The sequence below is a fragment of the Macrobrachium rosenbergii genome, chromosome 52, assembly GCF_040412425.1.
Source record: "Macrobrachium rosenbergii isolate ZJJX-2024 chromosome 52, ASM4041242v1, whole genome shotgun sequence".
In the NCBI taxonomy this organism is placed as follows: Eukaryota; Metazoa; Arthropoda; class Malacostraca; order Decapoda; family Palaemonidae; genus Macrobrachium; species Macrobrachium rosenbergii.
In genome coordinates, this window is record NC_089792.1 from 14,766,921 (window position 1) to 14,780,577 (window position 13,657).

At 34.1% G+C, this 13,657-nt stretch overlaps 1 protein-coding gene across 1 annotated transcript in view; it reads left to right on the plus strand.

Moving 5' to 3' along the window:
* qvr (protein quiver) overlaps positions 1-13,657 on the plus strand; it is an 878,528-nt gene that overhangs the window by 831,667 nt on the left and 33,204 nt on the right. The window contains exon 3 of the mRNA XM_067095895.1: positions 8,786-8,929. Within this exon, the coding sequence (XP_066951996.1) occupies positions 8,786-8,929 (144 nt within the window). The remainder of the gene's footprint in view (positions 1-8,785; positions 8,930-13,657) is intronic.

Sequence of the window (13,657 nt, forward strand, 5' to 3'; positions counted from 1 at the left end):
TTCCTTTCAATAAGATTTTTTCGGTAACTGGAGAAGGATTTTATTTACGAGAGAATCATATTCTGCCCTCTCGCGCATGATGCACAGTTTTGTATCAAATCTGATTCTGTTTTCAGCTGTTTTACAGTTATGACGACGAAATGCATGTTTTACCGTACGAAATTCGACTTCATTCTTATCTCATCAGGATATTTCAAGTTTAATTAACAGCAGCTGCAGTTGAGTAAATGTGTTTAAAATACAAATGACAATTTGTATAATTTATATTTAACGCTTTTAAGTTACATTTTAATCAAACTAAACAATATTACTTTATTTTTAAATGGCCAAACTTTGAGCAGGATTGTCTAAAGTATAATTACACTGGTTGTTGCTGCTAGATTAAACTGTCGTGTTGACGAGTTTTTGCGCAATGTCAAGCACACTTTTACAAGGAGTGGTTGAATTCAATTTCTTCTGTTGATTGCCATGCCGTAAGAGCTTTTGAACTGACTAAATCTGGGTGTGAGTCAATAATAAATATGGCTACGCCCAAGTATCATGATCATTTGGATCTAGTATTCCCTGATTGCCCTGGTGTTATAACCAGTACGGTTGGTCCTCCAGTTTGGATATATAGTCATGGTTTAGTTCCTTTAGTGATTAAAACTGAGTAGGCTCTCTCCGTCGCTTCTTATTCTCGTAAGAGATATATTTGACTCAAGCAGACTAGAATTTTGAGGGATCTTTCACTTTTGAATTGGTAACAATTGTATTAGGAAGCTGACCCAATTTTTCCTATAAATGAAAGCTTTGTCAATGTGAAATATAGATGAATATATTTTCGTTTGTTAAATTATGATATTAAGACAGCTTGGTCTAATGACGAATGTAGACGAGGTTTTTTGAAAACCCAGATGTTCATATACTTATAAACACTGAAAAATGGATACACCTGATTGGACATGCAATATTTATATCAACTAAGAGCTATAGCTGAGAATTTATGCTTCAGCTGAAAATGAATGTATTTTGAGGAACATCAGTAGTGGGCTACTCTCAGATAGTGTCTTCCTCCTTTGGTAAACCAGAAGGCTGTCATGCTCAGTTTGCAAATGAAATGGCAACCCCTTTTTGACTGATGTGTTTTACGGTGAGCAGAGCAGTGAGAAACTGAAGTGTACGTGATTAGGTAATCTTTTTCACCTGACCTGATGCTTATAGAGGTTTAGAATCCAATGTTAGTTTTCCTTTGTTTTTTTCGTGAAAACTACTAATAACTTAGCTGCTAAGGTGTTTTTATTTTTCGAAAGTCAATTAGAAGGGATTGTTTTTGGCCTGGTTTGAATACTGTTTTGTTACTGCATTAAGTAAATGTGGCTGTGTGAGCCCTAGCCTTCCGGTTACGTTACAGTATTTCTCTACTCTTACATTATCTAAGGTCTGTGAACGTTTGTTGGCAAAACCTCTGAGTGGCTTAGCGTACAGTAATCATCCGTTCCCTAGTTTGCAGTTTGGCAACGACTTGTGTGTTTCTGATACTCTTTCGGTTTCTTATGTCACACAGAAATCCTTAGATTCTGATCCTGAAGATCATATGACCAGTCTTGAATTTGATGTTACTTTTGACTATCTTAATCATGAGACCTTTCTTGTCAAACTTAAACAGATGGGAATAGGTGGACCATTTCCCAGTACTATTATTTATTTTTTTAAACTAATACACTGTAAAGAGTAATTATTAATGGACACTGATCATCTTCTGAATACAGAACTGTTGTTGCTGAAGTGAAAATTTCGGGGGATGAAGTTAAACCTTAACGTTATACCAAGTACGTGTTAGTCGGTCTTGGAAATTGGATCCACTCATTTCAACACAAGTTGTATTTCTTCAGACTCGTTTTTGGAAAACACATCTAGATTTTCAGTTCTTCAGTTGCACAAGTGGTATGCTGAGTCTTCAAGATCTTCGGAGGCTTTTCTGTCCTGAAGATTTTCTTTTATTCTTATACTCGACCATGGTTTGAATATTGTTCCCCTGTTTGAACTTCAGCAGCTGACTTGCATCTTAAATTGTTAATTAAAAATTTGAGTTCTCCAAAATAATGTCATCTTTGGTTTGGTATGAATGTCTGGCATCTTTGTTTAATTAGTTTATTAATTTTGTTTTGATCAAATTGTGGAATGATCTTCCTAATCCTGTACTTAAATTTCAGAAGTTCAAATTTGGTATACTTTTTGATGGGCTGGGTAGGCTAACTCGGGTATCACTTTATAGATTTTTTATTTTATTTATTTTTATTTTTATTTTTACTGTTCAAGTTCTTTTTTTGTACTGGGCTTCTTTGCCAACATGGGCCATTGGGACTAAAGCATTCTGCTTTTCCAACTGGTTTGCAGCTTGTTTCATTATAATTATAACAGACTGGGTACTTGATACTAGTACCAAGAGTTTCAAGGACACCATTTGAAATTTGAAAAGTGCCACTTTTCGCGTCAGTCAACTAAAATTTTTGAAATAGCATGCTATTTTGATCTGAGCTTATTTAATTTATACTTATAGATATTAGGTTCTATCGTAATCCTTAAGACATCAAATATATAAAATTTGGACATTCCCGATATGGCGATGGCAACCAACTCCAAAGTGGATATTGTAACGACTTAGTAGTGATGAATTTTTATAGCCTTTCATTAGCCCGGAAGCTTCCTTTCGTCTGAAATGATAGGGAGATAATTTCTTCATAATTACAGTTAATTCTCTGGCTTATATATTTTTAGGCATTGCCAGAATATGACTGATTCTTGTTTCCTGTACTCTCCTCAGATTCTGAAGGTAGAGCAGGAAGCTAACATGTTTGCGTTCGAATTACAATACTAGCATTGTATCTCGTATCAGTAGGACGTCATTCACAGATATCGCTATAAATTTTTGCAGACCTAACCTTTTGGTTAACGAAGATTTATGAATAAAACATCAACCATGTTTTAGCAGGGTGCTTTTTGTAAATGTAGTGGCAGAAAATAATTCATTTGTAAATTGCGAAGAATTATATCCTCAATCCTTTTTATCTTCTTATCATATATTCAGTTTTAAAGTAGAAGGGAACATAGCCAGCCATCACTGCAGAATATTGATAAGTAGATAGATCAGAAAGTCAAGAAAAAATATTGATTGACATCCTGTTTCATTCGTCTGCGTCAACATTTTCAGTTAAAATTGAATGCGTCTAAGTAACTTTTTGCTGTTTTGTAAAATTAATGAAAATAAAGAAAAATTAAACTTGCTGTAGTAATGAATAAATAAATGTATTTTATTGGCCGACTTAGGTTTGTAGCTGAATTTACCAGGCATTCGTCGTTGTTATCATACCAAACCGGAACGAGTTGAAATTGTTTGCTTAAGTGTTTAGGTGTATGTATATATGTTGTATGTATATATATATATATATATATATATATATATATATATATATATATATATATATATATATATATATATATATATATATATATATATATATATATATATATATATATATATATATATATATAAGCAAACGAGTTAAAATTGTCTGCTTAATAAATATTCATTATATAGATATACTGTTTAAAATATATATATATATATATATATATATATATATATATATATATATATATATATATATATATATAATATATATATATATATTATATAAATATATTATATATATATATATATATATATATATATATATATATATATATATACATATATATATATATATATATATATGTATATATATATATATAAAATGGATATTTATCATGTGTGTTTTGTGTGTGTCATTCCAGTGTGATATAATAACTGTATATATAATGGATTTTTATCAAGCAGAAATTTTAACTCATTTCCAGAATAAGTAACAGTGACAGAAGCTTCAGTTGCCTTATTTCTTGAATTTTCCACAGAAGCTTCAGATGCCTATTAGCTATTAATTTTCCACTGGAATCAGCATACAACTGTGCCTTATCTTTATCATTTAACAACGATATTGCGGAAAGGAGCAATCCTGAAAATCAGCTAATAAGACAAAGCATCGCCAAGAGCATTCTTATATTTCTTCAAGCTTCGGAATGGCGATGTCTATCTGAATCATTCTCCTTGATTTATTCAAAGACCCGTGGCTCTAAAGGGTTTATTGTCTCCTTTACTGGATGGCAAATATCACGCGCATTAGCTTTCATTTCCATGACCATGTGGACGTGGCTTAGCTGAATCGCTCCCAGATACTCTTTATAACACTGGAAAGATCTCACAAAGGAAGCTGTAAAAGAATGGTTTGACGGTGGCGGTATCGTCGGTAGACGAATCCCTTCAAAATTCAGTTAGACCTAATGCTTTAGTGGCATTATCTCTCTCTCTCTCTCTCTCTCTCTCTCTCTCTCTCTCTCTCTCTCTCTCTCTCTCTCTCCAGTAATAAGACGTCGAAAGACGCCGAACATTCTAAGTGAATTAATTGTAAACTTGATTGGGTTTTTTCTTTTTTAACATATTTAAAGGTTATTTTAAAAGTTAGGGTAATAATCGAATCAAACTCTCTCTCTCTCTCTCTCTCTCTCTCTCTCTCTCTCTCTCTCTCTCTCTCTCTCTCTTTGACATTTGATCAACTTACAAATGATGGAAAGTTATATAAACGATGATTGTATGATGTATATATATTACTTTTATAGTCATAACAGGTACGTGAAATAAGTTATCAGTAAGCTAGAAATTTTTTACTACTGTTGGACGTTTATTACTTTTAGGGGAAAGAAAACAAAGTTAGAAATCATTTAACCTTATAACAGTTCTGGGAAATTTGAAAAAATTGTTTAACAGCCATGTTTGTGTATGAGTATGAGAGTAAGCTTACAGCTCACAGGATACATGAAGTTTATATGTCATACAGAAGCACACACACACATTTATATATATACACCCTTATTTATATATATATATATATATATATATATATATATATATATATATATATATATATATATACTATATATATATATATATATATATATATATAGAGATATATATATATATATATATATATATATATATATTAAAGAGAACGAACGAGGTGAGGGGAGGTGTCATAACCAGAAATTAATGTTCGAACTCATATTTTCCAATTGTTGAGAAAACGTTTGGTCAAAAGAGAACGGAGGTATTCCGTATTTAAGGAGAAAAGGTGTGTCATTGGAAAATAAAATTATTCCGTCTGTTGAGATCCTTCAATTTAATAATATATTGTCTTGAATTAATTTTTAGAATAGTCCTTCAGTAAATGTTGAAAAAGAAACTTATAAAAAGATAAATGAGGTTTAGTAGCTGGTAATAACCTGACCAACTAGATCAGTAATTGCCACTGGATATTTTCCTAGCATCCATCTGTATATCTATCATGATTCGTACTTGCTCATGGATTTCACCAGAAGTCCGTGTTCCCCGTGGATATAATTATCTGAGGAGAATCCCCTGGGGCGAAGTCTCAGCCACAAAGACTCTTCCATTAGGAGATTTCATCCCCAGAAACACGACACGCTGGCAACTGGATCTTCATGATGCAATGTTATTCAGACGAACCCAACCGCATTTTATAATGAACCCGGCTAGGCGCGTTTCGCAATTGAATGCGCATTATTGTTTTTCTTGCGAAACAAGTTTCGTGGAATCTTAATCAATTTACTTTAAGTATTTTAAGAAATTTTTCGTATGTCGAATTAATTGCGATTTTCACACAAATACTCAACCGCAGACTACCTCTGTATTGCGATTTTTCATATGCATTAAAGCAAAATGAATCGTTTGCTTGTAAAAACTATTAGATTTTCTCAGAAAAACTAAAAACAATCATAACGCGTCAGTTTGGTGGTACAGAATCTGGAGAGTTGCAGACCAGACCAAGAATCTCCATTAACATTCTCCGTGCCTTTGCTTATTTTAGAGTTTATTCACATTGTCGAGCTTCATTTATGATTTCCTTCGTCTTTCTATATTTTATTAAGTAGCGTTCTTACTTCTTCCTTTATCTCATGGTACTTTTCCATACAAAGTGGAAAGGGGTGTTAGTTGCATTATTTTCAAAATGAGGTTTTGTTTTTTTTTCTATACTTCAAGCGTCGAACTATTCTCGTAATTTTAACGCAGGATTATCATCTCTTCATTTACAAGAGGGCGCATATTACTGTAAATAAATGTTAAAGAATATCTTGGCACTCTAATATTTCACAAGAATTTATGTTTTCTTGTGGATATTCCTAGAACCGATTGTGTTATCTTCCAACAGAAATTATAAGGAAAGACTTCATGCCATTGCTTATCGAGCAATGAAGATACTAGTATGACATTAATAGCAGTAAAGGTTTGACGTGATGAGGACATTACTTATATCAAAGAGGACGCAAGATCGTAAAGGAAATTGGCGTATTAAAGGGAATTCCTCTAATTAAATGGGATTTATTTTGTCATCTGGCATTACTTTTGCGGGGGACAAATAACTCTCTCTTTGTTGTTACGCTAGTCTAATACATCATTTAATTCACCTCCTCTCTCTCTCTCTCTCTCTCTCTCTCTCTCTCTCTCTCTCTCTCTCTCTCTCTCTCTCTCTCTCTCTCTCCACTTGAAAGCGAAATGAAAATCTTCCCGAATCCTTTCGCTCTCTCGAATACTTGAAGCATTTAAAATCTGAAGGATTCCAAACCAGTTAACTGTCACCTTTTGTGTCATCCTTACTACATTCATGAAGTCTTATCAGATAAGTTCCGAGATTTATTCCGAGTTTTACAGGCCGTTGTGTATAGAAGTGACTTTTCTGGGAACAAGGTTAATTTTTTTATTATGAAAACACGATGAGAACTGCTTTTATGACTGAGAAAGAGACATTTCATTTTTGGGGCATGTATGCAAATAAATCCTAATACGGTGTCAATATAAAAGGAAGTCGTCGTCTCTCTCTCTCTCTCTCTCTCTCTCTCTCTCTCTCTCTCTCTCTCTCTCTCTCTCTCTACTGTAACACGCCTCTGTATATATTTCTGTAAGGATGAGTCTTGCTCTCTCTCTCTCTCTCTCTCTCTCTCTCTCTCTCTCTCTCTCTCTCTCTCTCTCTCTCTCTCTCTCACACCACGTGTATAGATTTTTGAAAGGATGAGTACGCTTTCCCATTAGAGGTTGGCGTAACACAAAAAGGAGACGGCATTCACCGTCCCATTCATCCTCCATCTACCAGAAGGAGTAGGCCTACCCAAAACAAAAAGCTCCTAAGGTCTCAAAGGTCTTGCATCAGTTACTCAGAAAGCTCATCAGTGAAGTCATTTCTGTGAAAGCATTTGGAAGATATGGACGAGGCGGCAACGTAATGATATCGATTCTTGATTGAAGGAAGTCTGCCAATGTCTGGTATCTCGCGGTATCTTCTCTTTTTGGTGTTTCGTCGGTGCATATGTGGAGATTAAGGGAGATTAAAAACGTCAAAAATAAGTATTATTAAATGCTGATATATCATTTCCTGTTCCCTGTAGTCGATTTTATCTCTCTCTCTCTCTCTCTCTCTCTCTCTCTCTCTCTCTCTCTCTCTCTCTCTCTCTCTCTCTCTGTAACCTGAAGCTTTATACTTGTGCCCAGTTACGGACCTAGCCTTGTTTTCATGTTTGATTTGAGGAAGCGCGCAGGCGTGTGGAAATATTTGAAAGAAAGCCGTCTTCTTTTTTCATTCAGGTTTATAATTCCAAATGGGCTATAAACATGTGCTGTACTGCGATAATAGATATACAGATTCCCTTCCGAAGAGCCCCAACCATTTACTGGTATGCCTCGTTTATTTATTTTTTTTTTTATATTTCATTGTTTTTACTAACCTAACCAACAAACCTAACATACCCTCATTGCTTAGCTGGCGCTATAACTTGTGACTTCTGACCCCAACACTTGGGCAGTCGACCCTGGGAATGTTGTTAAAAATTGTATATGGGAAGTTGTCATATTATCAAAACTGTATTTTCTTGGTGGTGTATTTCGAGATTTGCATTAGCAAGAATAAAAAGGAAAGTCGAAGTTGTACTTCATTATCATTATCATATGTCTTTATATTTCGTGACACTAACCCTTTATTCGTAGAGTAGGATTTTTTTTTTTATTATTTTAGGTAGAAAGTGATACTATAGTGTTGACAGTAATGTAAATCTGGAGTGTAAGATATATTGCTCCCTAAAATATTTTTATAGTTTAGTAACAAGTACTAATGTCTTTGTGCACAAGAACTCCGTTTCTTTATCGTTTATCATTTTTTTTTAGCTTCACGTCACACTTTTGATTTTTTCAACTTGAACTTTTCCTTAAAAAACTCAAAACCTTATTTTCCTTTTCATAATTTCTTTCAAGTTACTGTTCATACTCTCTGTACCTTCACACACTCTCTCTAACCGCTTTATATACTTCCTAATTTATTTCGTTATGATGATTTTCTTTCCTATCTGTACTGTCTTCTTGTTTACCTGACCTCCAGATCATTCTCACTTTATGCATTTTTTTTTTAAATTCTCTCTCTCTCTCTCTCTCTCTCTCTCTCTCTCTCTCTCTCTCTCTCTCTCTCTCTCTCTCTCTCTCTCTCTCTCTCTAAAACACACACACAAACACAAAATAGGCGTTCGAGAAAAACCCACTCTCCCATTTCAAATAAAATAATCATGACAATTATTTGAAAAAAAAAAAAAAAACCCTCCCACGGTAACATCTTTATTAATTCGACCTGTTTTCTTCTCTTCTCTCCCTCAGGTAACATAATGTGCTATGAATGCTCCTCATGGACACACCCGCTGTGTGAAGACCCATTTAACTTTACTCTTCCTGTCGAGAAGGGACCCCCCTCTAAGGCATGCGATGGATGCTGCGTGAAGCTTGTACAGCATATCGGAACTCGTGAGTACCAGACTTGCTCATAGATTATTATTATTATTATTATTATTATTATTATTATTATTATTATTATTATTTATTGCTGTCATTGTTATTGGGCAGTTTGGCCCTATCTCTGAGTCAAAACATTTTGACTCTCATAGGTTTGGCCTCTTGAATTAGATTTAATTATGATACTTTATAGTGTGGTGTGTGTGTATGAGTATAATGCAAACATTATACATATATATATTCATAGTTACATATATGTATCTGCTACGACCTCTGTTTTTTATGTAACACCCATATGTGTATATATATATATACACACACACATACACACACAAACACACGTACACACACGAGTGTGTAATTTGTTTGGTATGACAATATTACATAATATTACCTTAGGGGCATTCATGCCTGTAGGCAAATAGTTTTCAGTCGATAATTATATTCTGGATGTAATATAAATGTATACGCATTTGATATTTTCATCCATTTCCCTGCTTGAAATTGATAGGAGTGACCATTTATAACCATTGACACTATTGGTAAATGGACTTTCTATAAAATATATGGACAAAGTACACGAGTTTGTCTCTAAGATCGAAGGTATTTAAACAAAGAAAACGCGTCTCTTGACATGATTCAGATTACTATGATATATGCACAGTAACTCAAAATGTTTAGGAAGAACTTTCATAAATCATCGTGCTACGAATATTAGATCGACATTTATGGAACGCAGTGCTCTGAAAATGATCCCTGCAATGATTATCTGAAGAGTCGTTCAGTACGCGCGAATGCTGAATGATAATACAAGGTTAGCTCCAGGGGGATGCTCTTATAAATTAGTGAAAATTTCCTGACGTTTTAAATTAAATAAAAATAAAGTAATTTCTTGACGTTTTAAATTAAATGATAACAAAGTAATGGACTATTAAAAAGTGTTTGAATTTATTCACAGCATGTAAGACAGTAGAATAGTGCCTTCAAATTAAGAATATTCATTCATCAGCAATTGTTTATTAAAAAGAAATGAAATTCGCAACTTCATTAACAAAACACACAAAATACAGCGCACTGGCTCTTGCTCTGTTTAACGTAATGAGGAGGACTATAAATTTCCTTGTAATGAAAAGGGAAGTAAAACGTACTGGAATAGACACGGTAACATTAGAACAAGTAACAGTCTCATAGCTCAGCCTTTTTGCCTTGTCATGCCAGATGCACTGTATTTAACAGAGATAGTACCGTGAAGACATGAAATTAGATTTTGGGTATTCATCTTTAAATTTGCTAAGCAGAACATATGAATCAATAACAAATCTTCAATTCGCATTCGGTTTATGTTGCTTTCAGTATTATGGAAACTATCACCAATGGGCACTTGGTCGTTTGCCTGGTAGTTATGTTATTTACCACGACCAAAGATTTTATCCAAAGCTGTATAAGTTGAAAGATATAAAAAAATCGACTGAAAAGCGCTTGAGTCCGTATTACACTCCTTTAATAATGTTGCCAGGCACCAGTCAAACAAATGTGATATAACATAACGAAGAACTTCAAAATTGACATGAAACCCTGTTATGATAAAAATTAGTTAGACTTCTTGATGCAGATAAAATCCTAAACTTTCAGATGTTTAAAAGATCATTTTTACCTTTAGTTAAACGTATTTATTAGATGTAATTCATAGCGTGACTGATCAGAGCTTTAAACAAATTGTTACCGAAAGAAAATGGACTAAGGAATGCAGAGGACAAACCATATATCTAAAAGCTTTGGTGGTTATGCAAAAGAAGATATCAATAAATGCTATTGAGGTGATTACTGATAACTGTGCAACAGAATGCAAATATGCAAAAATAATTTGAATGAATAATAATGTAACAAGGCATTTTTGAAAATTTGGTAACTAAATGGGGCCTGGGTTTTTTTCTGAGTTTTTGGCTGGTCCTATTTTTCAGAAAATGTAACTTGTTAAGGTGGATTTATTGTTTATCTGTATAAAATTTGGTGATAAATGCCATTTGTTCCATAAGGAAATTGGGGCACGTTGCTGAATCCGATAATCAAGGTTACCAAGCGGCAAAAGGCAGTTTTGAGTTTTTAACTATCAAATCACCAAAAATTCAACATGGCCCTGCTCTCCATCGTTTTTGGTTGAAAATTTAGCTATAAGTTTGTTTTTTTTTTTCTGCCTGATGTATGATTTTAACTTGATTTTATTGGATATGGTTTTATTTTTACCAGACACTTTCTGTAAATAAATTAATATTAAGCTTATTTTATTGTTTTGTTGTTTTTGTTTGTTGCATCGAAGCATATTAAAGAACCTTAATATGTAAATGTTACATGTTTAGTAATCTTTTTGCAAAAATAAAAGAATAGTTTCCCGCTCGTTATTTATATTTCTCGTTCTTTTTCTGTCGTCACAAATAACTAGCAGCAGCTTTTGTCCGTTGGTCGAGTTTATGAGCAGCAAATACACGCCTGCGAATAGCACGTCAGGTGGATCATTAAATTTATGGTGGACGTTAAAATATAAAAAATGTAATATTACTTGAACATTTATCTGTATCATTGCACTTAATTTTGTAAATATGTTTTTGTCTTTTTGTTTGTTGCAGGTTGATTATACAGAGATATGCCATGTACTATAAGATATGAATATTAATAAACAGAGAATTTATGTTTGGGTTTTCAAGAGTATGCAGAAGATATAACCTTGTACACATAACAAACTTGCAGTCTGACTTCTAAAATTTTAGAGGTTGATTATACAAATTTGCAAAAATATAATTTAATAAACAGAATTTTCAAATACAACCTCATAACAAACTTGTCTGATTTATATCAACCTCGTTCCAAAACCATTAATCCTGTTGAAAGACAAAAATGAAGCATATAAATATAATCAATACCCATATTCTCCACACTCCTCAGTAGTATATGAAGTGTGTCTATTTCCTTGTCACCTCAGTTCCAGAAACAGACTTGTAAATGTTTTCAGTGGTATAAAATAAGGTATTCTGTTGTAGTAAAAAAAATATTAATTAATTAATGAGGTACTGATGAGAACTCGTTTCAAGCAGCTGTCAGTAATCTTTGCACTCCAGATGATAGAATGGAAGTTTGTAATACCAGTGTTGACCGAGTTCAGTGGTCAGCATTCATACACTGCTGTACACCTGCGATTACCAGTACAAGTTAATCTAGATTTTACACATTTGCACTTGCGTGTGAAACATCTTGTTTGACAGCCACAAGTAATCAGTTGCAAACAGGATTCTGGTGGATATTTCTGGTCACAGTTTCAGAAAATGTAACTTGTCAGGCATTTCTTGTTAAAATTTGGTAACCAGTTGTCCCATAGGTGTCCATAGTCTTCCACCACTGACACCATAATTATAATTTCTTGTGCTACACTCATTACTCTGAGATGGCATCGTTGTTGGTTTCATCACCCCCATCTTCTCTGACCTTGTTAATACCATCTATGCTGTCACATGCACCCTGGCCACCATAGATTATTGTAAGAAAAAGTTGGTGGTTTTCTGGAATACAAAAATGTACATCATTGGTTGAAATATTGGCTCCTCTGTATGGTGCATGGTTCAAAATGTCCATCCTTAATTTAAGTGCAACATGAACCACTGAAAGAAAATTGTCATTGTCAGGCTGGTGCACTAGAATTGGACTATCCGTGATAGTCTCATCTGATGAATTTAGGGTCACAGCAATGGGTATGTTGGAGAACTTTTTAGGAACCACAGCAGTTCGTTTCTCATTTTCTTCATCTCTTTGCAACACATGAAATTCATAAATTTCTCCGACTATTTGTTTCAGTTTATTGGTAAAAGATGCTCTTCGACTCGAATAGTCTTCTTCGTTAGTCTAAACATAGCTGATAATATCCAGACCAAATTTCATTGACTTACAGAATGTGACTCTGAGCAGCAGATAGCTCCAGCTTATCCTTCAGCCATGCCATTGCTAAGTCAGATGACTCAGCAGTGCTTTGATTCTTCATTGTGTTTTTCTGGAACTGCATGTAGCACTTCAAATGGTGTTTTCCTCAGCAGTCGTCATGACAGTCAGACAATGCAACACTTTTGGTTAAATTTTTCAGCTTCCATTACCTTTTGGCTCATGCTGAAATTACATCAAGAATGGAGGCTTTCTTTGGAAGAAACTTGGCAGAATAAACACAGGACCCAGGTAAGTCGTTCAGATGAACTCCGTAATTTTGAATCACCAGAACACCAGGACAACTATCTGTTTGGCTTTGATCCGGAGGCTTCTAGTCTTGATATTTTGCCTTTGTCTGTGAATGCACAATAGCAGGATTTATGCTATGTAGGTGACTCTGATGCAGTAAGATTAAAAATCCTATCTATAACATCTTTGTTCTTCTGGTCCTTCAATTTGTGCCTCTTGGTGGCACCGTCTTGCAGTGTTTGAAGTCCCTTTGGTCCAGCATTTACAAGTGTTTCCTTCTTCTGGGCCAGACAGATGATACACCTTAACAGCAAGTCTTTCACAGGTCTTTTAAGATTAGAAACTGCCACCATTTTCCCTTCACCATAAAATCCAAACACTGTTATAATCTACGTTGTCTAGGCAGGATAGATACTTGTAGTATATATTAATGAGGTGGATGATTCTTGTGATGTTTCACAACTGTATCTGCACACTACCTGCAAATGAAAAACAAGTATAAAATGCGCCGAAGTTTCTTCGGCG